General features: G+C 32.3%; 2 protein-coding genes across 3 annotated transcripts in view; one reads left to right on the forward strand and one right to left on the reverse strand.

The window, feature by feature from the left end:
* LOC126883062 (peptidyl-prolyl cis-trans isomerase 5) overlaps positions 1 to 23,762 on the reverse strand; it is a 39,201-nt gene that overhangs the window by 11,821 nt on the left and 3,618 nt on the right. Inside the window, exon 2 of the mRNA XM_050648273.1 lies at positions 21,995 to 22,202. Within this exon, the coding sequence (XP_050504230.1) occupies positions 21,995 to 22,202 (208 nt within the window). The remainder of the gene's footprint in view (positions 1 to 21,994; positions 22,203 to 23,762) is intronic.
* On the forward strand, positions 10,484 to 19,895 carry LOC126883061 (uncharacterized). Of its 2 annotated transcripts, XM_050648271.1 has the most exons (8): positions 10,484 to 10,607; positions 15,766 to 15,970; positions 16,510 to 16,710; positions 16,765 to 16,839; positions 18,101 to 18,142; positions 18,203 to 18,432; positions 18,523 to 18,682; positions 19,729 to 19,895. In XM_050648271.1, exons 2-8 carry the CDS (start codon positions 15,772 to 15,774, stop codon positions 19,845 to 19,847), a joined length of 1,026 nt encoding a protein of 341 aa, XP_050504228.1. In that variant the 5' UTR covers positions 10,484 to 10,607; positions 15,766 to 15,771; the 3' UTR covers positions 19,848 to 19,895. The 2 variants fall into 2 exon arrangements, with proteins under 2 accessions (XP_050504228.1, XP_050504229.1); XM_050648272.1 differs by lacking the exon at positions 10,484 to 10,607 and having other exon boundaries at positions 14,794 to 15,970.

The following is a 23,762-nucleotide window of genomic DNA, read 5'->3' on the forward strand; positions in this document are numbered from 1 at the left end:
CTACGAAGATAAGTACCAGTGGTCTGTTATATTCTATCGACTTTTCTATTACAGTTTTTACTGTTTTGTAGGTGATCTTTTGTTCCGAATTTTCAGCGGAATCCAGCTTGTTCTCGGGGTTGGTAGAAATGTAACTTTTTTTCTAGTCTTGTCGTAATGATTCGGGTAAACATTTTATAGATGTGGTTCAATAAGCTGATTGGTCTATAGTTTTCTAGTTTCGCCTTGTCTCCTTTCTTGTATAGTAAAATTGTTACTGCATTGTTCCATGTTTCCGGTATGCAACAATCTGTTAGACAAAGGTTAAACAAAATTTTTATTTGGTTGAGAAGGGCACGTCCACCCATCTTTATAGCTTCTATTACGACTCCATCTTCTCCTGGCGCTTTATTGTTTTTCATCTTTTTCATTGCGTCCCGGATTTCGCTTAGTGTGATCTCTGGCATGAGCTCTGAACCCTGGTTGATAATTTTGCGTGATGCAGCAGCTTCCAAATTCTTTTGGTCTTCTCTTTGGCTTGTGTATAGTTCTTGATAGAAGTCTTCAACTATGTGTAGTAGTTCTTCTCTATTTGATGTGGGTACTCCTTCTTTGTTCCTTAGTTTATGTATTTCGCATTTTCCATTGTTTAGCCGTATTCCCAGGACTTTCAGACTTTTATTCTCTTCTATAGTTCGCTGGACTTTTCCATTTTTAATTTCCTTAAATCTTTCCTTATAGCTTTTGTACTTCTTTGTTTATTTTTCGCAGTTCTTCGTCAATGCTTTCGTTTCCTTTGATTTTTCTTCTAGTTTCCATTGGTTGCTTTGTTTCAATGGTTATTTTTTCGTCTTGGCGTCTTTTAGGGCAGCATTTTACTTAAGCCTCTCGAATAGCTTCTACAATATTTTCGTTTAGGGCATTTACATTATTCATGCATTCATTTTGAATGCTGATACAGCGATGGGGAGATATAAATCAAAATGTATACATTTGCGCAATTAATTTTGAAAGGGACTTTAACAAGGACCGACATAATAAAAAAACAGCTGGACTGGACGATACAGATTTATGAATAATTATAAATCTATACTGGCATCAAGTGGCAAGAATAAAAGTTAAACGAAAACTGTTAAATGAAATAAATATAAAAAGAGGAGTGGGGCAAAGGCTGTGTGTAGTATCGAGTTTACTCTTTAACTTGCATTCAGAGAAAAGGAAAGCTTTAAAGGAGACAACAGAAGACATTTTTGTGAATGGTGTAACCGCGACCAAGATAATCTCAACTAATGCTGGCTAACTGAGGAGAAAGCCTTTAAACTATAATGAACAAAATAAACCAGACCTGTGATCAGTATGAGTATAGATTAAAACTCAACGTTAAGAAAACTAAATATTATGTGATAGTTAGCAAACAAAATTATGTACAAGATGACAGTATAAAAGTTGGAGATGCCCTACAGGACAGAGTAGAGAAAATCATGTATCTCGGCAGTAATATTATTGAGAGCTGGGGTTCAAACGTAGAAATTAAAAGTCGAATAGAACGAGCCTGGGCTATATTTGTAAAAATAAGGAACATACTTTGCAGCCACGATATCGGTGTTGTATTTAAAAAACCAAAGTGACTAATGATATCAGAAAAATTGTAAATCTGGCAACAATGCAAGCATAAAATTTAAAAATCTCCATATTGCAGAATATTGGTATCCCGGTTTTTGTATAATTCGGACCATCCATTTAAGAGATAGGCGTTTGAAGATTTTCAGAGTTCACCACTCTGTATTTACAATGTCCACTCTTTTCCTTTTCATTCATACCTAAGCTAACTAACCCTTTTTATGGTTTACACCTTTTTAACAACTCCACCACTCATAATAGTCGCTTAATACATATTTAAATAAAACATGCGTCATTATTAATTTGTATTTTGGTTTTTATTACATTGTACTGTTACTGTTATTTAACGACGTTCTACACCTTCGTTGCGGGGTATGCATCTCAGAGGAAAGAAGGGGAAACTTATATGCAAGCGAAAGTTGGTAACAATGCATTTATAGCAGAATACTCAAATCATATGTTTCAGTATTGAATACTTTATAAAAATAAATTATAATAAATTACGGAATAAATTACGGAATTAATTTAAATAAAAAATAAATGGGACGGTAAACAATCCCCATTTTTTACTATGTTATTCCTTACCAAAAAACCTTTAATTTAAGCACAAATAATTAAAAATCGTAAATTTGGGTCAAAAGTTATTAACTTTTTAAGAATTTCCATAAGAGCCCATGTTAAAACTTAACTTTGACCCTTAATAGTAATTAAACGGCACGGTAAAACAATTTTTAAAAAATCAAGTCTTAGTTTTTTGAAGTAAACTATAACATACTAAAATTTCATGAAAATCCTTAATTCTTTGCCGAAAGTGTAGAACGTCGTTAAATAATATTTTGTAATTTTAAAACCACTTATGTCTTGTTTGTTATTTTAATTCAATTTAATGTTATATTGTACTGTTATTGTAAGAAAAATGTAATTTCTTTTTTATAGAATTGGGCTTGCTGTAAATAAATATTCTATAAACTATTAACCTTTCACTGCGCATGGCACGGAATCGTGCCAGGCTGAGTGTTCATGACAGTGCTTGTGGCACGGATCCGTGACACATGCACATTCAAACTTCCATTGCCAGTAGAAAGTGGCCACCTGGGCATGTCTTCAAAAAATGTAGCACTGAAAGGGTTAATACTCTTATTTTCAACGAAAACTTTTGGTTTATAAATTTGCAAAAGTCTGTGTGTTATTGCGTTGCCGCTCCTGCAATACTTAGAGCAGATGTGTCCATGGATTCTTATGTAATTTTGTCTTCTGAATCCAAATCTGAAAACGGCATTTCGATATCTCTAACCATCTTCGAGATAATCGACCTCAAAATCTAAAATGTGACGTCACAATCCGGTTATTTCCTACCACGCACTAAACGTCAGCTGAAATCTTTGATTAGGAAGTAGGCTACTTTTTTTAATCTGAATTTGTTTGCAAAGCAAATGTTATTATTTACATTTGAGTTTGACACTTCGTGAATGTCAAACTAAATTTTAAATTATTTAGCTATTAATAAAATATAAATGACATTTTATAGTGAATTTAATTATTATATAAAATAATATGTGTAATGAATGTATAAAAATACAATTTGAGTATATTTTGAAAGCAATAATACATATTATACTATATTAATAATGAATCAGTAGAAACGATTATAGACCACACAACCCGAAACACAAGTACGCAAATACGGTTGCGTGAAGCGTGGCGCAAAGCCGTGGAATTTACGAGACTCGCTCGGTCTGTAGATCCAAGTAAAGTTCATCAGTAAAAAGTATCTTCATCATGTATGTATTATTTATTTTACAATATTGGAAAATTGTTATTTAAAATGTGGTTTGGAATAAAAAAAGTATGTTCTGATAGATGAAATTACATACATCCTTCTAATGGAAAAAAATATTTGACGAATTTTCTCAAATTATGGATACCAACATCATTTTCAGTTTAACTCTTGTATTTTTAATTTGACGAAGAAAAGTTATTCTTCATAAAAATCTCTTCTTGGTCTAAGATTTATGATACAACCATCATGAATCAAATTTTATTAATTTTATACGAGGTATGTAAAAAAATATTAATTTCGAGTAAAGTATCTTTATAGTTCACAACATTTAAATTAGAATGATATATTTGCACATTAAAACATAATTTTTAATTCTGAACAGCTTTTCGCAATACCAATTTTCTATATTATGAATTTAAATACGTATATAAACAAAGTTTTCGTTATGATAATGCTCGCATTTTCAGCTTGTTTATTATTATTAAAGTTATTAAATATTTATTATTGTAATATCTAAAATAAAAACTTGAATACAGTTTATTGTTTCACTTTTATCTCACTTATTTTCGTCGTGATTGATAACTATAAATAATTTTTATCTTAATGTTACTTTTTTATTTAACGTTTATAAAGTTTTTTTTATAATTTTTTGAAATATCGCTTTTATTACTATTATAAATTATCTAAATGAGTTGGTATTATAACAGACCTGAATTTTTCCATGGAGAATGCCGAATTAGTGGAATCATTTCTCAATGAGTGTTTTCAAGATTTTGACAAACATTTTTCTGTGGAATAAATGTATGCTTTTGTACATTAGCAGTCTTGAGGAACTTGAAGTAACACATTGTTCAAATGAATGGAAGATTTTTATAGGTATATGGGGTTTTTTCTTAATAATCAAATCAAAGTAAGCTTCCAGCAATGTCTATTTTATATTTGGGGCAAGCCATAGAAAACTATGAGATGTAAAAAAAGAAGTATTGTTTCTGAATGACAATTGATATGTATGGAAATGTGGTAATTTAAGGATGTTAAACTATTTCTAGAACTACAGGGAGGTTATTCAAGTCATTTGTGTTTCTTGTGTCTTTTAGAAAGTAGAGCAGATTAAGGACTTATCAATATCAATGTCTTAAAAAATGGGATTTCTTCTTCATGTGCCATGCTTGTTTTCAAGCGCTGGCTATCGTCGTATTAACAAGCTGATGAAATGTTTCTCGGTCGACAGCTATATGAAACGGGTCTACCCCAAAATCCCGACAGCCACAATCCCGACCGCCAAAATCCCGACACGCCAGAATCCCGACAGGCCAAAATCCCGACAGGCCAGAATCCCGACAGGTTTGATAGGTTTCTTTTTAACATATATAATTACATTTATTTCTTGTTTTTTGTTTATGGCCATCTGTCTTTTATTTTTTGTTACTAAACAAAAGTATTTACTGTTTAATATGAACTAATTTTCTAAATAAAATTTCTAACATGGGTATATGAATTAAATTTTTTGTTTTCCAATATAGTCCAATAATATATGTATAATCAAATCCTGAATTCAAGTTTACTTTCATAATATGAATATAATCGTAATATATTATATTATAATAGATATTATCATGTCACTTACAACCTTCCATTTCAGTAAGTATAGCTTTTATATTATAAAATGAAGTGCTTCATATTTTTTTCTTTCAAAATACATAATAATTAGTACCCGTACTTATTAGTAAGTAATTCATTTTTCAATTTCGGTGCTCTATAATATGATTTGGTATTATTTGGATAATAATTCTCAAAAATTCTAAGTGCATCTCAAACAGACAATAAAAAAAATTCAGGAGTGGTCAATTATCGGCGGAAATGAGTTCAATTTAGTTACTCGGGGGTTTTTGGGGTAGCTGAAAACGAATATGACGTCAAAAGTGATCTCCGGAGTACCTGGTGCCCAGTGTACCTACTGTTTACCTCTTCTTGTGAAGTTTTCGGTAAATTCATTAAAAATTAGTCAAAAAGAATTACTCGGGGGTTTTTGGGGCCGCTAACGACGAATATGACATCGGAAGTGATTTTCGGAGTACCTGGTGTCCAGGGTACCTAATGTTTACCTCTCTTGTGGAGTTTTCGGCAAAAAATTTATTAAAAAATTAGTCAAAAATAATTACTATCCGTTGTAAGATAATTCGGATGGAATTCCAACAAAATATGTACAAAACGTACATACTTTGTCGGAATTCCATCCGAATTATCTTGCAACGGATAGTACCCGGGGGTATTTGGGGTCGCTAACGACGAATATGACATCGGAAGCGATCTCCGGAATATCTGGTGCCCAGGGTACCTAGTTCTTATGGAGTTTTCGGCAAATTCATTAAAAAATTAGCTCAATACTCGGGGGGTTTTTGGGTAGCTGACGACGAATACGACATCGGAAGTGATCTACGGAGTACCTGGTACCCAGGGTACCTACTTTTTACCTCGTTTTCTGGAGTTTTCGGCAAATTCATTAAAAAATTAGTCAAAAATTATTAGTCACCAGATAAACAGTAGGTACCCTGGGCACCAGGTGCACCAGAGATCACTTCCGATGTCATATTCGTCGTCAGAGACCCCAAAAACCCCTGAGTAATGAATTTTGACTAATTTTTTAATGAATTTGCCAAAAACTCCAGAAAACTAGGTAAACAGTGAAGTACTCCGTAGAGCACTGCCGATGTCATATTCGTCGTCAGCGACCCAAAAACCCCCAAGTAATGATTTTTGGCTAATTGTTTAATGAATTTGCCGAAAACTCCATAAGATGTAGGTACCCTGGGCTCCAGGTATTCCGGAGATCGCTTCCGATGTCGTATTCATCGTTAGCGAACCCAAAAACATCCAAGTAATTATTTTTGACTAATTTTTTAATAAATTGTTTGCCGAAAACTCCACAAGACGAGGTAAACAGTAGGTACCCTAGGCACCAGGTACTCCGGAAATTACTTCCGATGTCATATTCGTCGTTAGCGGCCCTAAAAACCCACGAGTAATGATTTTTGACTAATTTTTAATGAATTTGTCGAAAACTCCACAAGACGAGGTACACAGTATGTATCCTGGGCACCAGGTACTCCTGAGATCACTTTTGACGTCATATTCGTTTTCAGCGACATTTTTGTTGTCCAGGTTTCACATCCATAGAACAAAGGACCAGATGTAGCACTTCAATACGTGTGGTTAGTGACAAACTTCTACTGCAAATGTCTCAAATCCTTAAAATTGCATGTTTCATTTATTTTTAGACTGTTTCAATGAAAATTTGAGAGACATGAGTGAGTAGCATGAATAAAGGTTTCAGAAAGATGTCAAAATTATATCCACTAATGAATGCAACACTACTAGTGTATGTGTTGCTTACTTTGTTGTTTGTTTATTTGTTCTTCCAGGTTTATTTCAAAATTTTCAATACAATGAGGTAAAACCATGGATTTATCTTTTTTTACATTATAAGAGCAATAACTAAAAGAAACTAAACAACAACAAAATTTTCATTGTTTTAATTGAATTTCTGTTATTTCCAAAAATATTTTAATACTTTCGATTTACTAGAACACATAAATGATTTAAATGTTAACAAACTGTAATTGAATAATTACAGTAATCAATTAATTAATGTAAATGACCCAATAAAAATGTGACAAATGTAATTAATGTAAATGACCCAATAAAAATGTGATAAGATGAATTAATGTCTTTTTTATTCTATCTACAACATTTTATCAAATATTCTAACAAATTCTATTCTATCTAAAACATTGCAATTAATAAAAATCCACGAGGAAAAACTTTTCCTGTAGTTGGCTGTATACTATTTATTACAAAAAACCATGAAATCCTTTATAAAAGGTATATTTGTTAAAATCCCTATACAGGGCTACATCATAAAACAAACAGAACTAGTTTTCAATCGGTTGACCGATCATCATCAGTGTTTCTTGAATCATACATGCTAACCACCAAAGTAAAAATATTAGGGTAAAAACCCTTTAAAATAATCCGTCATAGCAACATATAAAATTGATGTGATTTTACATATGGATGTACAAAATATCCAATGTTTCACACCCTAGGTACCATTGAGCTAAATATGACTTGTTCACATCATGGCTGTGTAGAAGCAAGTCTCCATGTCTACACGAAGCATGGCTCTGTAGAAGCAACTTGCTTCTACACAGCCATGATGTGAACAAGTCATATTTAGCTCAATGGTACCTAGGGCGTGAAACATTGAATATTTTGTACATCCATATGTAAAATCACATCAATTTTATATGTTCCTATAACGGATTAATTTTAAAGGGTTTTTACCCTAATATTTTTACTTTGGTGGTTAGCATGTATGATTCAAGAAACACTGATGATGATCAGTCAACCGATTGAAAACTAGTTCTGTTTTTTTATGATGTAGCCCTGTATAGGGATTTTAACAAATATACCTTTTATAAAGGATTTCATGGTTTTTTTATTGCAATTAATATTTTCTTGCTCCAATCCTACTAAAAAGCTACACACCAAATTATGCCGAGTATGTTCCAATAAGATAGATAAGATTATTCAGTTCAATCAGTTAGTTAAAAAACGATAGAAGTATCAAACTGTGTAATAAAACTACAAAATAATGATATTTGTCATCATCATTCTCTCTGTCTTTATCCCTATGGGGGCCCGGCCTCCCCTTCATTTCAGGAACCCACAGTTCAGCAATTCTTCATATTGGGTGATTGACATCTTGACATTGAATATGATCAAACCATCTTAATCTATGCTCTTTGATTATGGAATCAATTGGTGCCACTCCTAGACTTCTCCTAATATACTCATCCTAATCTTATCCTTCCTTGTCACTCCATTCATTCATCTAAGCATTCTCATTTCTCATCTCTCTTTCTTTTTGACTACCCTATATTCAGTTCCGTACATCATAGCCAGTCTTATGGCTGCTTTATACAATGATGAGCGCGCTAATAACCAGCAAAATAGCGCAAAAGATGTAAAACGTATTAAGTTTCGAGATAAAAAGAAATTAAACTAGTTGAGCTGGGAAATTTAGCGATATTAACCTTTAAATTTACATTATATTGATTGTTTCCCACCTTTACACGTATCAGAGGAGTATGTCAACGAAAAGTGACAGTGGTAGTTGCGAAACTCGTCCGATACATCTAAAGGTGGGAAACAATCAATATAATATAAATAATAGGTTAATATCGCTAAATTTCCCAGCTCGACTAGTTTTATTTCTTTTTATCTCACAACTTAATACGTTTTCCATCTTTTGTGCTATTTTGCCGGTTATTAGTGCGCTCATCACTGTAGAATTTTCCCTTTAGCTTCATTGGAATTTTTCTGTCACAAAACACACTACTCACTTCCTTCCACTTCAACTATCCAACCCTAATTCTACTATGTACAGCCGGTTCCTAAAAAAACTGATACGACTCTTAGTAAGATTTGATCATGTTGAGCAGTGTATTTGATTGATCTGACATTATATTTATTATGACAGACAAATAATAAAATAAACAAACAACTGATTACATATTATGTTAATTCATAAATTGTACTAATAATTATTAAGGTCTAAATTTTTATATTATTTTGAATTCCTGTATTTTATAAGGAGTATATAAATGATAGTTTTTACAACAAATAGATCACATAATTATTGTAAACGTGGATTATACAACAAAACAAATTAATATTCAATTCAGCCCTGTAACTTATTAAAATAAATATTATAGAAGTTTTCAGGGACTTTCAGCCGTCGGTAATAATGTAGTCTTTCATTCTGAGTTTAAACTTTTCAAAAATATTTATTCGTTTTCTCAGGATTCGAAAAAAATGAATACAATTAAAATACATTGAGAATTTTGACATGCGTCACAATTTTGCATTAACTCAATGTAAAATTCTAAACTGTTGAATTCCAGCTTCCCTAATTATTTGACATCAAAAGACATTAGAAACTATTTGTAGAGGATTGAAATCTGTATTGAACACAACTGTTAAAATTGGTCTACGTAAGTAAACATATTCCAAAATTTTGTAAAAATGTAATATATTTCAGTTTTCAGCCCAAACTTAGGCTACACACAATGCAATAATGTTCACATTTTTAAGCTGTCAATATTTTTATTTTATCATCTATTATTTAAAAACAATACAGTTGATAAGATACCCTCAGTTGCGGAGAAAGTATTAATAATAAAGATTAATAATAATAATAACCGTGGAACAGAATAAGCTATCTGACAAATTTTAAGATTTGGCAGTGACATTGACAGTATGTAAATATTAAGTATTTATCCTTAAAAATACACTGCTCAATTTTCTACAAAATACGCTTCAAGAGTCGTATCAGTTTTTTTTGGAACCAGGTGTACATTCATCTCTCATGCATTTCCCCATTGCTCTGGAATTGGGACTGTGCAAGTTCGGAAGAGCGACACCTGGTTTCATAGCTCAGTAACATTTTTAGCACTTTTAATTATATTGGCCAATTATATTAGTCCTGGTTGCTGGATAATTGTCAAGGCCATACCCAGATAGCACAGTACTTCCCGAGGACGTCTGTTTCAGGTCCCACTTAAGTCCGAATGTCCGGGGACCTCAATCGGACGTTCCCAGGAATTAGAAATCCGGACGTTCCCAGGAAGTACGTTTACGGACGTCCCCAGGACGTCTGTTTCAGGTCCCACATAGTCAGAATGTACTGGGACCTTAATCGGACGTCCCCAGGAATTACATATACAGACGTTTCCAGGAAGTACGATTACAGAGGTCCCTAGGAATTACGAATCCAGACCGATACAGGAAAAATGTCAGTCTCAGAGCTGAACGGCTCCGTATCGTGTATAGAAAAATTTACCAACCTTTTTTCTGGTTTTATTTCAAATGTGATAACGTTTTTAGGACTTCATTTAATTTTTTAATAATCCAGAAATTAATTAATTACATACCTCTCGCCTCTCATCAATATTTTAGTTATTTTAATTTGTTTCGGTTGGATGGTTGCAGTGAATGCCTGTCAATGCCAATGTCAACGATCAAGGAGGTGTAGGCAGGCGTGCGTGGGTGTTTCTGTTTCTTTCTGTTTTCTGTTTGATTTCATCATTTGCTTTGGTTGGTCACTAAATATCAACTTGGCGAAATTGGCGGTAATTAAATTAGATATTATTAGCTTGAATTCTTGGTAAGTTTTTGAAGTTACTTTTATATTCGGTTTTTTTGCAAGATATTGCGTTTTATCTGCTAGCTGAGCAAAATTTTATTTTTAGATCTTGTTAGTTGTGTATGTTTTGGCGGTAATTAGATATTCCTTTCCTCGTTGGGATCATCAGCGTGTATTTTTGGTAAATTGCTAAAGTTATTTTTATACTTGGTTTTCTTTGCAAGATACTTACTGCGTTTTATCTGCTAGTTGAGCATATTTTTATTTCTATAGGTCTTGTTTGTTTTGTATGTTTTGGTGATATCAATTTTTGGCGGTAATTAGACATTCCTATCCTCTTTGAGATCTGTAGTGTGAATTCTTGGTAACTTCTAAAGTTATTTTTATATTCGGTTTTCCTTGAATTTGCAAAATACATATTGCCTATTATTTGTTAGCTGTGCAAAATTTTATTTTTAAGTTTTGTTCTTTTTGTATGTTTTGGCCGTACTTAGATACTTCAACTTTTGGCGGTACTTAGATATTCATATCCTCCTTGGAATCAGTGTGAATTCTTGGTAAATTTCTATAGTTAATTTTATATAAGTACAATGCAAAAGTATTACATGCAGGCAAAAAGAAAGAACAACACTACTTCTTTACATCTAAATAAACGAAGTAGACCTGTTCCAGTCACTAATTGTAGAGAGAAGGAAGACATCATTATTGAGAGCCATGAAATATCCAATGTTTCTGAGAAACCGTCCAACAATGTGCTTCAGAATGTTCATTCAACTGACCCACAGAGAACTGAAGATTCTGTAAAACCTAAAGATTTTTTAGTGGATTGGGCTTTGCGTCACAAAATAACTCACACAGCCATTAATGATTTATTGAAATACTTTACAAATTACTTTCCAGAACTTCCTACTGATGCAAGAACATTATTAAAAACGTGTAGAGAAATTCAAACAAAAACTGTCCTACCTGGAGAATATCATCACTTTAGTTAAAGTCTTGTTTAGAAACGTTATACATTCAGAATATTAATTTATTGAAAGACAAAAATATTTTTGAACTTGTTATTAATATTGATGGTTTACCTTTAGCAAAGAGTAGTGGTAGTCAGGTGTACCCTATTCTGTGTCAGCGGCGGCCGGCCAGGTGAAGTAGGTGAAGGTGATCTTCACCAAAAAATATAATCAAATTGAGACAAAAAAAAATTAAAAAATATAAGTAGCATTATTATATCTAAATCCTGAAATTAATTACAAACCTATTTTTTTTAATTACTCCAAAAATTAAAAATGAATTTTAATATGTAATTCAAAAAGAATTTCAATATGTAATCCAAAAATTAAAACTGTAGGTCCTTGACGGTCAGATACTGACCTGTGTCATTTGACTTCTATGACTCGAGCAGAGCTAGATGAAGCCGTAGTTGAAATTTCGGTTCTCGGCTGCACAAGCGTCAACGGTTGTCATGGCAACGTGAAGTCATCATATCGGCACTGGTAGTACCCAAAGTAGCAAGTGCAGATGAATTTAAAAATAACTCCGCCGTATTCACCTAGTAAAATTTTAGTTGGATGCGTGCTATGATGGGCAGTATTCGTTTTTTTTTCGGAATATGGAAGACCGAAAATCAGTTCAGCTGTCTAAAGGCTTTTTATGAGATTTAAATGATTTTGAGTTTACATTTTTAGCAGTTTTTATCGACATTTTTCATATTATAACAGATATTTTATATGACTTTCTTAAAAAAAAACGTACTTGATAAAAAGGACTCGTCAATTAATACGTGATAAAAGAAGCGAATAATTTTTTAATTCTGTTTTTGACAAAGCAAGCAGAATGACCGTTATTAATACTTTGAAAAGATCTATAGGTGTGATGAAGGTATGAGTACGAATGCAAATTCTACCCAATTTTTTTATTTAATATATATGTATATTTTAATGGAAATGGATGTACATTTTCAGGATTGTGATGAATTAAAATTCTTTGTGAATTGTGATTGTGATGAATAAGCTTAGCAGATACAACAAAGTTTGGGTCATACAGTTTGATCATTCCTTCCGACGCTTTTCAAAATTTATTTTGAGTTTTTGGCAAATATTTACTAAAATTCAAAAACTTAAAAGAGAGCTCTGCCTTTTTTATGCTGACGGAAATTAAAAAAATGGTAATTTGCAAAAAATGGTTATAAAATTACAACCAATTAAAGACATTGTTACAGAAGCCTATAATTTGTTTTGTTTAATTCTGACAATTCCATCGAATACCGTATCTGTAGAAAGAGAAGTTTTTCATGCTTAAAAAGGCTAAAAACTTTTAGTTTGACTGTTATCGCACTCATAGAGAACTATTATATAAACTTATGCACAAGCATCCTTTCTACGAAGATATCATTGATAGATTTGCTTCCATAAACGATCAAAGACTCGACTTGATTTATAAAAATTAATTGAGTCAGTTTTATTAATCTATCTAATACATACTGCTTTTTTGTTTAAGTAGCTCTTCATCCTCGTCTCTAATATAAGTGCCATAAAAAAGTTTTCAAGTTGTTAGGGCCCTAAACTCTAAACATTTTTTAAAGAATTTTTAATGAGATTTGGGCGCGTCATAGGTATAAGTATACCGAAATTTCTTTTGGGTCCGGTAGACTTTCCTCATCTTCACCACTTTTTTAGGCCACGAGCCGCCGCTGTTCTGTGTAAGTTGAAAGGAACAACATTTGTAGAAATGATTGGTATTTATCATGGCTATGAGAAGCCTGCAGAGGCTAATATTTTTTTAGACAGCTTTGTATCAAGCCTTATTTACCTTATAAATAATGGTATTGAAATAGATGGTCAAACATTTTCTATAAAAATTAATTCTATTGTTTGTGATGTACCAGCAAAAGCTTTTATTACATACACAAAGGGTCATTCTGGTTATGCTTCATGTAGCAAATGTACAATAGAAGGTGAATTCATAAATAATAGAATTTGTTTTCCTGACGTAACAGGACTTAATTTACGTACAGATCAGGACTTTCGTGCGAAAACTCAAGAATCTCATCATAGTGGAACCTCAGTTTTAGAAAACATCCCACTGCTTAATATGGTTGACAATTTTCCTTTAGATCCAATGCATCTCATTTCTCTAGGAGTAGTTAAGAAAATATTAGTTTTACTATGGTGTCATGGTAAACCAAGAACAAAATTATCTTTCCATCATATTAGAACTATATCAGATCGCTTAGTGCATGTGGCAAGTCAAGTACCTATGGAATTTAATAGAAAGCCAAGGAGTCTATCTGATGTCAGAAGATGGAAAGCAACAGAGTTTAGGCAGTTTTTATTATATACGGGACCTGTGGTTCTAAGGGGTCAAATAAATGCTGATAGATACCAAAATTTTTTAAGTTTACATATTGCTGTAACAATTTTATCTAGCAGAAACCATTTTCAGCTCTTGGACTATGCCTCAGATCTTCTAGTTTATTTTGTAAAAACTTTTATTTATTTATATGGATCTGAACATGTCTCACATAATGTTCATAATTTGCTGCATTTAGTAGATGATGTCAAAAGGTTTGGCCCATTAGATGAATTTGGCTGTTGGAACTTTGAAAATTATTTGCAATCAATTTTGAAAAATCTACGTAAACCAGATAAGCCTTTAGCTCAAATTATTAAAAGACATAGTGAAAAAAATCACCAAAACAATTTATTTACTAAAGTTGTAGAATTTCCATCTTTCTTAAAAGAACATAATGATGGCCCAACACATATAAATGTTGTCATATTAAAACAATTTAAGAAACTAGCTTTAAAAACCTTTACATTGTGTACAAGTGAACCTGACAATTGTTGCTGTTTTTTAAATGGAAGCATTGGTATAATAGAAAACATTATTTTAACTGAAAATAGAGTTTATAAAATACTTGCAAAAAAATTTCTTATAGTAGATGATATTTACAAAGAACCATGCCAATCTTCATCGCTTGGTATTTATTCTGCAGCTTCATTAGGCCCCTTAGAGATGTTCGATATGGAAGAAGTAAAAAGCAAATGTGTTCGATTTACAACTGATACCACTAATTTAATTTTTCCTTTACTTCATTGTACTTAAATGTATTGTAACTTTTTTCCTAATAAAACCAACATACTAAAATCACAATCAAGATGCACTACAAATAAACAAACCACGAAACTTCAATGTTACCAGAAGCACTCTCGAATTATGATTTACAATTTATAAACTTTGTAAATCATGATTTGGGATTTATACAATGCATTTACTTTGTAAATCATGATTTGGGAGTGCTCGTAGTAACACTGAAGTGTCGTGGTTTGTTTATTTCTAGTGCATCTTGATTGTGAATTTAGTATAGGTAAAGTGAAAACAAAATAGTAAATCGTCAGCTTGAGTGTGGTGGATTATCTTATGTCAGATATATGAAATTTGTTGCGTGGACGGTACAATTTTTTTTTGTAATCAGTATATTACTTGGCTTCTACAGTTATTTGATATAGCCACCTTTGGTTGTTTGAATACAAAAAACAAGGTGTAACAGGTGCTATGTTGCCGCACTGCATTGGTTGTCTTGCTAATGTCTATTTGGTAGAAAAGTTCTAACAGTGTTAATCTGTTAACTCCGTTCTCAGGTCTTCTGCTCAAACTGTCTGACCATACTTTAATTACTAGATATTGTGAATGAGAATATTCCTGCAATTTTTAATTTTTAGCAATATGTATTAGTTTTACGATTTTTAAAACATTTGTTTGTGTCTTCTGCATAAATTCAAAAATGAAGTATAGGTTAACGCTCTAACGTGATAAAATGTTTTTCATTCTTAAATTAATTAACTGGACCTAATGAAAACAAGAAATATTACAAGATCACATACCAGACTTCTGGTAGAGTGTTGGTACGATTCTGTCATCGACTGCAGGCAGTAGAAGGCAACTGCACTCGGCAGTTAAGAGTTATCACCATGACGAAGTCATTACTTTGCACTATTAATTTGTATATTTATTAGCAACTGACGTTCTGCCAGGCAGCAGTTGCTAATAAGTATACAAATTATTAGTGCAAAGTAGTGACATCGTCATGGTGACAACTCTAACTGCCACCTGGAGTTGATGTCAGAAACGTACCTTTAATTTAATTTTTCATATTAAACCAACTTAATATATTTTTGAGGGAATTATGGAAGAGCAGACTTGGACTATTGTACAGTTTCTTGAGGATATGTCGGTAGAAGCTGTTCCAACTTTGTGGCTTCGAGGGGACTTGTGTTATTGGCCTCCATATAAGCAGGAGAAGCTGACAAGTGCTATAAAAAAACAAGCTTTAGACACAAATTGGTCGCAGCACAAAGTAAAAGTCTTTCGAAATGCTACTTTTGGTAAGTTCTAACAAATTTTCACATGAAATAATGTTTATGTATCATTTCAATTTGAGTGTAACAATGAATTTATTAAAATTGGTTTCAAGTTCATAATGTACTTAAATAAATTGGTTTTAATTCAAAATTGTACTATAATAGTAGTGTTGCTGATTTTTCTAGAATTTATTTGAAGACAGTAGGGGGAGGTGATATTAACAAAACTGTGTTGAGAGAAATTATTTATCAGATATATATTTTTTTATGCTACTATCCTTCATCCAGCTCTGTCTTCACATAATAGAATTTTTATTTTTCAAAGCTATAGATTTTATTCTTGGTTGAGTAACCGTCTCTTCATGTTGATATAAATAAGGTGATTTTTTCAATTTTGTAGAAGATTACAATTATTGTCAATTTGAATGTATTTATAATTATGTTTTGAAATTCACCTTTTAATAATGAATGTTTGAGACAATGTATTTTTTTGTGATTAAAGTTTATTCGTAATGCTAAAAATATGCAAAGGATAAGAATATGCAAAGGACATTTTTTTTTAGATAATTATGCGAGAGCAAGGGTCAAGGCCAAATCAGCAGAAGACTGTAGTGCCAGTGATCTGTATTCCGATCCAGACATTGGAAAAAGGAAAAGATTTCCAAAAGTGTTCAGCAGCTCATCTTCAGATGATTCACTAAGTAATTTGGAGTGTCCCATAAAAGCTCCAAGATTTAAAAAAACAAAAATAGAACAGTATCCAGGTAATAAATTATAACTAATGTAAATTAAGGTATCATCGATCATTGTTTTTTTAGATACAGAGATTTCTGAAGTCATAGATCTTCCCTTCACAGAAGAAAAAGAAGATATTCCTTCAATGAATGAGCCAGGTATAACATTTTGGCATTGATTTATTGACTTGGTGACGTTGGCACCTCCTATGTTATGGCGGTGCCACACTTCGTTATGTGTTACTTGTTATGTGCCTTATTTGGTCACACAGGAAGAAGTGTGGAGGGTTCATTAGTCAATATTTGCTTTATTTGCATGCATTGCGCATAAGCATGAATAGCAAATATGCCTATCCATCCAGTTGTCGGTTTTTGACACACTTCAACTTCAAAGGACAAATATTTGGCACATACAGCGCAGCTGCATAACAAATAGCACAGCGAAGTGTGGTTTCGCCATTAAAATTTCAAAATTTAGATCAGTACATGATTTTGCGCAAGTTTTGCCCAGGATGTTTTTCATTTTGCCCCCATTATTTAGAATCAAGGCAAAATAACAAAAACTAAGGGGCATAACTTGGGTAAAATAATGCAATGATTTTTATTTCGCAATTCCAACATTGGGGATGTCACCTTCACTAGGCCCAAAACGGGCATTACTAGAACATAAATAGCATGAATGCATGATATCGATGCCTCAGAAGCCAATTGGTGTAAGTCAATAAGTGTTTTAAATGAGATACTAAGATGTTTCTCAATGTAGTTGCAGAAATATAAGTAATTATTAAAAACAAATAAACCCTTTTTATTTATCATAATATGGATAACATGTTCATAAATACAAACAATGAAATAATATTATATACAGTAGGAAAAATGAAAGAATACCCATGAACGAACATATAAAACACGCTGTATTTTCCTATCACCATGTCACTCAAAAAATTGGCCAGTGCAAGTACATGTAATAATTATTATTACATGTACTTGCGCTGGGCAATTTTCTTTGTGACACGGTGACAGGAAAATACAGCGTGTTTTATATGTTCGTTCATGGGTATTCTTTCATTTTTCCGAGTGTATAATGTGTGTTAAACTTCAATAAGTCATTTTTAGGCAGAGTTGACTTACACCGTTTGACTTCTGAGGCATCCAAATATATTAACTATGTGCAAACTAATGGACAGTTTCACCTATTATTAAGAAAATGAGTGATCAATTAATGCATATTATGAGAGAGCTTAGAAATAGATATAAATGCAATGTTTAGGAAATGTTGGAAACAATTTAATTGCTTGTTGGAAAGATTTATTTCTTTTTAATAAAAATGTAATATAATTAAAAAAGACAAACTTAAGAAATGAAAACAAGACAAAAAATTAAGTTGCTTGATATTAACAATGTACAATAATTGTTTTAGGGTTTTCTGGAGAACAGGTTACACACTGCTGCTTGCAACAAGGTATAATATCTTACTTTTTATTAGTTCTCTAATTTAGTAATATGTTTTATATTATTTTAGAGCATCAAGTCTTAGTGGAACTGAAGAACCAGAATCATATGCTAAGAGGAATGATAACGGATGTTCTCAAGATTGTTACCGAAATAAAACAAAATCAGAGACCAGCAGAACATTTGGAAACGTCGGAATCATTATTTGTTAAATATAACATACAATTCCCAATTAAGTCAGAAGAAGACTTTCTGCAACTTGATACAATCCTCCTTGAAGATTATAATTATAACAATGCCGTAAGTGTTTTTACACACAATTACTTATTTAGAACGTTGAACCTAGATTGTTTAATTAAGATTATTATTTTCAATTGGTATCTATTATAGGTAAAAGAATTATCAAAATTTGGCGGGTCGAGCCCTTACAATTTTATAAAAAGAGTTATGTCAACTATATTGTCAGACAATCTCATTATCGAGTACAGTTGGCTGGGTCGTAAGGGGAAACGCAGCCTTGAAAGTACGATGGTGGGAAAGCTGTTTGTATGTGAGTATTATATCACAATAACTACCATTTAAAAAGCTATTTTAAAAATATGTGCCTAGATGAACTCACATATTTAATTCATATTATAATCAAAAACAATGCAACACTATTTGATTGTACTTTTATTTTTCAATAACTGTTAATTGTAATTTATAAAATTTATTTAAAAATAGGAAACCTCTTATTTTCAGCAATATAATATAGTATTTTCAGCAATCAGTCGATTGGATAGCCTAGCGGGTCAAACGGTTGGCCGCACATCATTTTGCCGTGATGATGAATGCGAGTTAAATCTCCAGCCTATTGAACGGAAAACAAAAAGGCTAACATGTCTGTTTAAAATTCATAAGGCTTATCGACCTATGTGAGGGAGCAGTACGGCAAGTGATAAGGGCTTGTGGCTTAGTGATACTCCCTCATATACCCCTGCCGGAAGGAGATCTATCGATTGGTCTTTTTAAATTACAGTTTTATTACATTTTTAGTTCAGTTTACTATATTATATTGCTGAAAATATATGATCATATATTTTCAGCAATATAATATAGTAAACTTACTATATTATATTGCTGAAAATATATGATCATATATTTTCAGCAATATAATATAGTAAACTGAACTAAAAATGTAATAAAACTGTAATTTAAAAAGACCAATCGATAGACAGTACAGTGGAACCTCGATAAGTCGGATTAAACGGAACCGCGGCCAATCCGGGTTATCGAAAATCCGGGTTAGCCGGAGAATATGGTAAAAATTAGTAAAATACATATAAATAATAAACAAATACACATTATAAATGCAAAAACTTGAAATACATATGCACAGTACATCTAAATTACGTACAGTCACGTATAGTTCTATACAGTATTGTTTATTTCTTGGTAAAAAACTCAGTCAAAATGAAAAAATGTTTGTTTTGCCTGATGAAAATCTGTCCGGGTTAGCCGGATTTCCGGGTTATCGGGGTTCCACTGTACTTATATTGTATGTAAAAATTAATTATTTTAAATATATTTTTTATAGTGTTTACTTTTCAATTTTAGCTGCAGCTGACAAAAGTGGCATTTCGCCAAATAAAAAAAAAACAGAGGAAGCCATCAGAAGCTACATGAAAAGGGGAAAGGAGAGGCTGACAGCCAAAGAAAATAAAAATATGGTTTAAGATGAATACTATTATTTGTTAAATTTTAATAAAAACTTGTTTGAAATATATGTTTTTTTTTTCATTTTAAATGCAGATTTCATCTTTAAAATTTACATATAAGTAAATTCACTATAAAATAATTTAATATTACCTTTTCGACATTATTTAAGAGCTTAAGCGCAAAATTGTGTGCCAATGCACATATATTTAAATACATTAATTTTTTTTAATCCTGAAAAAGTATTTTTGTAAAATTTAAAAACTGAATGAAACATTATATTATAAGGCTTTTCATCGATTATCTTTTGTTTTGAGCTGCTGTCGTAATTTTGTATGGACTATAAGACATGACAGAAGCTTGAAACAAATGACTGGGAATGGAAAGCCCTATATTATCAAGGGCCGAAAGTTCCTGAAAACTTCTATAATGTTTATTTTAACAAGTTACAGGGGTTGAAAAACAGAAAATTTAGTATGATTTTTAATATCAAATATCTCATTCAAAAGAAACTTTGTTTATTCTAAGGGACTTTCGGCCCTCTGTAATAATGTAACCTTTCATTCTGTGTTTAAATTTTTCAAAAATATTTATCAGGATTCGAAAAAATGAATGCATTTAACAACATTGGTGCGAAATTTTGCGCTTACGCTCTTATAGTAGTTACATGCCATATTTAAAATTTCTGAAAACATTTTATAAAAACTTGGTAGGCCGTCCCAAGGAGGGTTTGGTCGGCCGTCCCAGGGAGGGTTTACTCGGACGTCCTAAGGAAGGCTTACTCAGACGTCCCAAGGAAGGCTTACTCGGACGTCCCAAGGAAGGCTTGCTCGGACGTCCTAAGGAGGGTTTGGTCGGATGTCCTGGGTACGGATGATTTTGTAACATCGGACGTCCTCGGTACATCCCGAGGATGTCCCAGGATCTGAAACGTACGTCCTCTGGACGTACGAATGTCCTAGAGGTACGTCCCGGGTAAGTCCTAGGGATGTACTTGTGCTGTTTGGGTAGATCCCAAAAAATTATAAGAATTATGTATGTTATTAAAAGGTAAACAATTGTATGTAGTAAATAAAATTAATTATTAAAATGCACTATTACAAGCAAAATACAATTAATTAAATTTACTTTTATGCTTCTTTTCATGCGCATTTTTCAGTGCGTCACAAATGATAGAAAAAAGGTAAGTCCGTGATAATATACATTTTAGTGACATGACATTTTAGTTAAATCTGACAGTTGTCACATTTTATTTGCAATTTGGCATAAAATCAAATCAATTTTGTTTATTGCATCTATAAAATGGTATTTTCTTTGATTTGTAGAGTCTTATAAAAATACAGATTATATTCGTAGATATATTATATAATTAGTAAATAATGTTTTTTTCGATTATAGTCTAACTAGAAATAACTAGAAACTAGAATAAATGTTATAAATGTCACCGACCAAATGTAATCACCAACGTGCGTTTTTTCTGTCACATGCAATTTAATGCGTTAGAAAGAAATCGAAAAACTGTGACGCACTGAAAGATCCTCATGAGAAAAAGCATATATAATAATTGCATATCATACCAATATTGTGGAGCAACATATAATTTTTCTTCTTCATTGACAGTAGATATGAAAAATACGTCAATTTGACAATTTCAATTGACAATAAGAATTATTTAAGAAAGTTACGAAATTTCTGTGCTATTCACGCACGATAGTTTCTCGTACCCCCTCCAAGTACTTGCACACAGCGAATATCGATCCTAGGTAACTACTTAAAATTAATAGGCTTGTTCCAACTAGCGGTCAAACCAGTCAGAAACTATCAGCGAATAGTCGACCAATACGAGTAGAGGGGATAGCACTTATGACTGCATTATGTTCTCGCACTGGCCAACTGTTTGCTGACGATTTCTGACTAGTTTGACTGTTGGTTGGAACAGACCTATTAATTTTCACAAAAATGATATTTTGTCTTTCTTAAATTTCAAGAAAGTACAAGAACAAAGATTAGCAGAAAGTGTAGGAAAAAATTGTGAAACCAATAAGGGCAATTACAAAAAAGTAAACGCAAAAAAATAAAGGGTAAAATGAATAGATGTTTTAAGCTATAATCAAAAATGCAATTCCAGTTTGTAGTCATATTCTGACATTGTTGTTCTTCAACTTACCTCCAGTACCATCTCCTTTAGTGAAGTCACCACCTTGAATCATGAAATCTCTAATAACCCTGTGGAATTTACTGCCTTTGTATCCTTCACCGGCTGGTTTAGTTGCTAATTCTCTGAAATTCTTTACTGTCCTTGGCACTGTTTTTCCAAACAATCCAATTTCAATACGACCTAAGGGCTCTCCACCGATGGTGATATCAAACCAAACCTATTTTAGAATGATAAATAGAAAGGGTCAGAAAATAACAATAACAATACAACAAAAAATACTTTAATTACTTATGCATAAAGGTATACCCTATTCCACAATATACGACTGTATACGACAATATTTTATTGTGCAAAATATGAAGAACAAAAATAAATTGCAAATTACATTGCTGTTTATTGGAATAATTATTAGAGCCATTTACTTTCGTACTTCTTATGTTGCATACTGAAACATTCGTTGTCGCGATAATCCAAAACAGTCGTATATTCGTGGAATGAAAAATACTGTAATTTCTTAGTTATTCATTAACACATTCCGTGCGGATGGCATACATGTGAGCCACATAATGCCTTCACCAATCTGCGGACAGGGCACATGTATGCCATTGATTATACATATTTTTAATATGTTTTTTTTTGTCCGTTCAGAGTATAAGTCTTAGGATCAGACATCTGCACACAATGTGTTAAGAGACTCTTTTACTGAATAATACAGTCTTTTAGATCGTATTTCAGTCTTTCAGGCTTTTGTCATTTTACGGAACTTATGTAAAGGTGTTGCAGTAAGTTGTAAAAGGAGATGGTTGTTGGTGTAGTTTTTTTTGCAGAATATATTATACAGGGTGATTGATTAGTAGGGTAAAGCTCAATAGCTCCGCTATAGTAATAGATAGCAATAAAAGTTAATAACAAAAATTTTAGCCACCTTTGAGCTTCACATTACAAAATTAGTTAGAATGTTACAGGGTGTTCGATAACACAGTGGCAGACCTAACTTATGTTTTTTTAAATGGAACACCCTATATTTTATTTTACAGTGGAACCTCGATTATCCGCCTCTCCATTAACCGTCACCTCTGTTAACCGTCAGGGTCCGTACATAAGAAAAAATTTGAGTCATCAATTCATTTTTTTTAGCATTGCGATAATTCAAACGAAATTTGGTGAAATGTACAATGCGGTAACGAATGAAGTTATGGCTGAATCAACTGTTTTGTTTTCGTTGCCTAAAGATGACTTAAAGGGATGGTTAATTTGTAATGAGGACGCAAGCGGCTATCGATTGCTGACAGATAATGGAATCGTTGAAATGGCAAAACAGAGGCTGACAAAGCAGCTTCAGAAGCTGAGACAAACTTGGAATTTGACAGTGGCAATGTCGATGATGGTTTTAAAATTAACAAAGATTTGCCTAAAGAAGCTAGAGAAGCTGCATCGCACATGCAACCATTTATCGAGTGGTATTCTTGACAAGAAGAATCCAATAAAGTAGCCCTTACAAAATGTGAAGTATCAGTAAAACAAACAGGACCAAACAATACCAAATTCGACAATATTAACACGAACACAAATTCCTCTTATTGTATTATTAAACAAAACAAACAAATAAAATTTGAAAGTTGTATTATCAATTTTTAACTTTTTTAATGTTCTGTTAACTGTCTTTTCGATTATCCGTCATACCCTTGGTCCGGTGCCCTGACGGATAATCGAGGTTCTACTGTATATTCGAAATCCTGTTAACTTCTCCATCACAAAAATATAAAGGTTTGTAATG

The sequence above is a fragment of the Diabrotica virgifera genome, chromosome 4 (assembly GCF_917563875.1).
Source record: "Diabrotica virgifera virgifera chromosome 4, PGI_DIABVI_V3a".
NCBI lineage: Eukaryota > Metazoa > Arthropoda > Insecta > Coleoptera > Chrysomelidae > Diabrotica > Diabrotica virgifera.

Coding starts and splice junctions, on each gene's coding strand:
- LOC126883061 (XM_050648271.1), top strand. CDS start 15,772: ATGGAAGAGCAGACTTGGACTATTGTACAGTTTCTTGAGGATATGTCG. Junction 16,711..16,764: donor AAAAATAGAACAGTATCCAG/GTAATAAATTAT, acceptor TTGTTTTTTTAG/ATACAGAGATTTCTGAAGTC. Junction 18,143..18,202: donor ACACTGCTGCTTGCAACAAG/GTATAATATCTT, acceptor ATATTATTTTAG/AGCATCAAGTCTTAGTGGAA.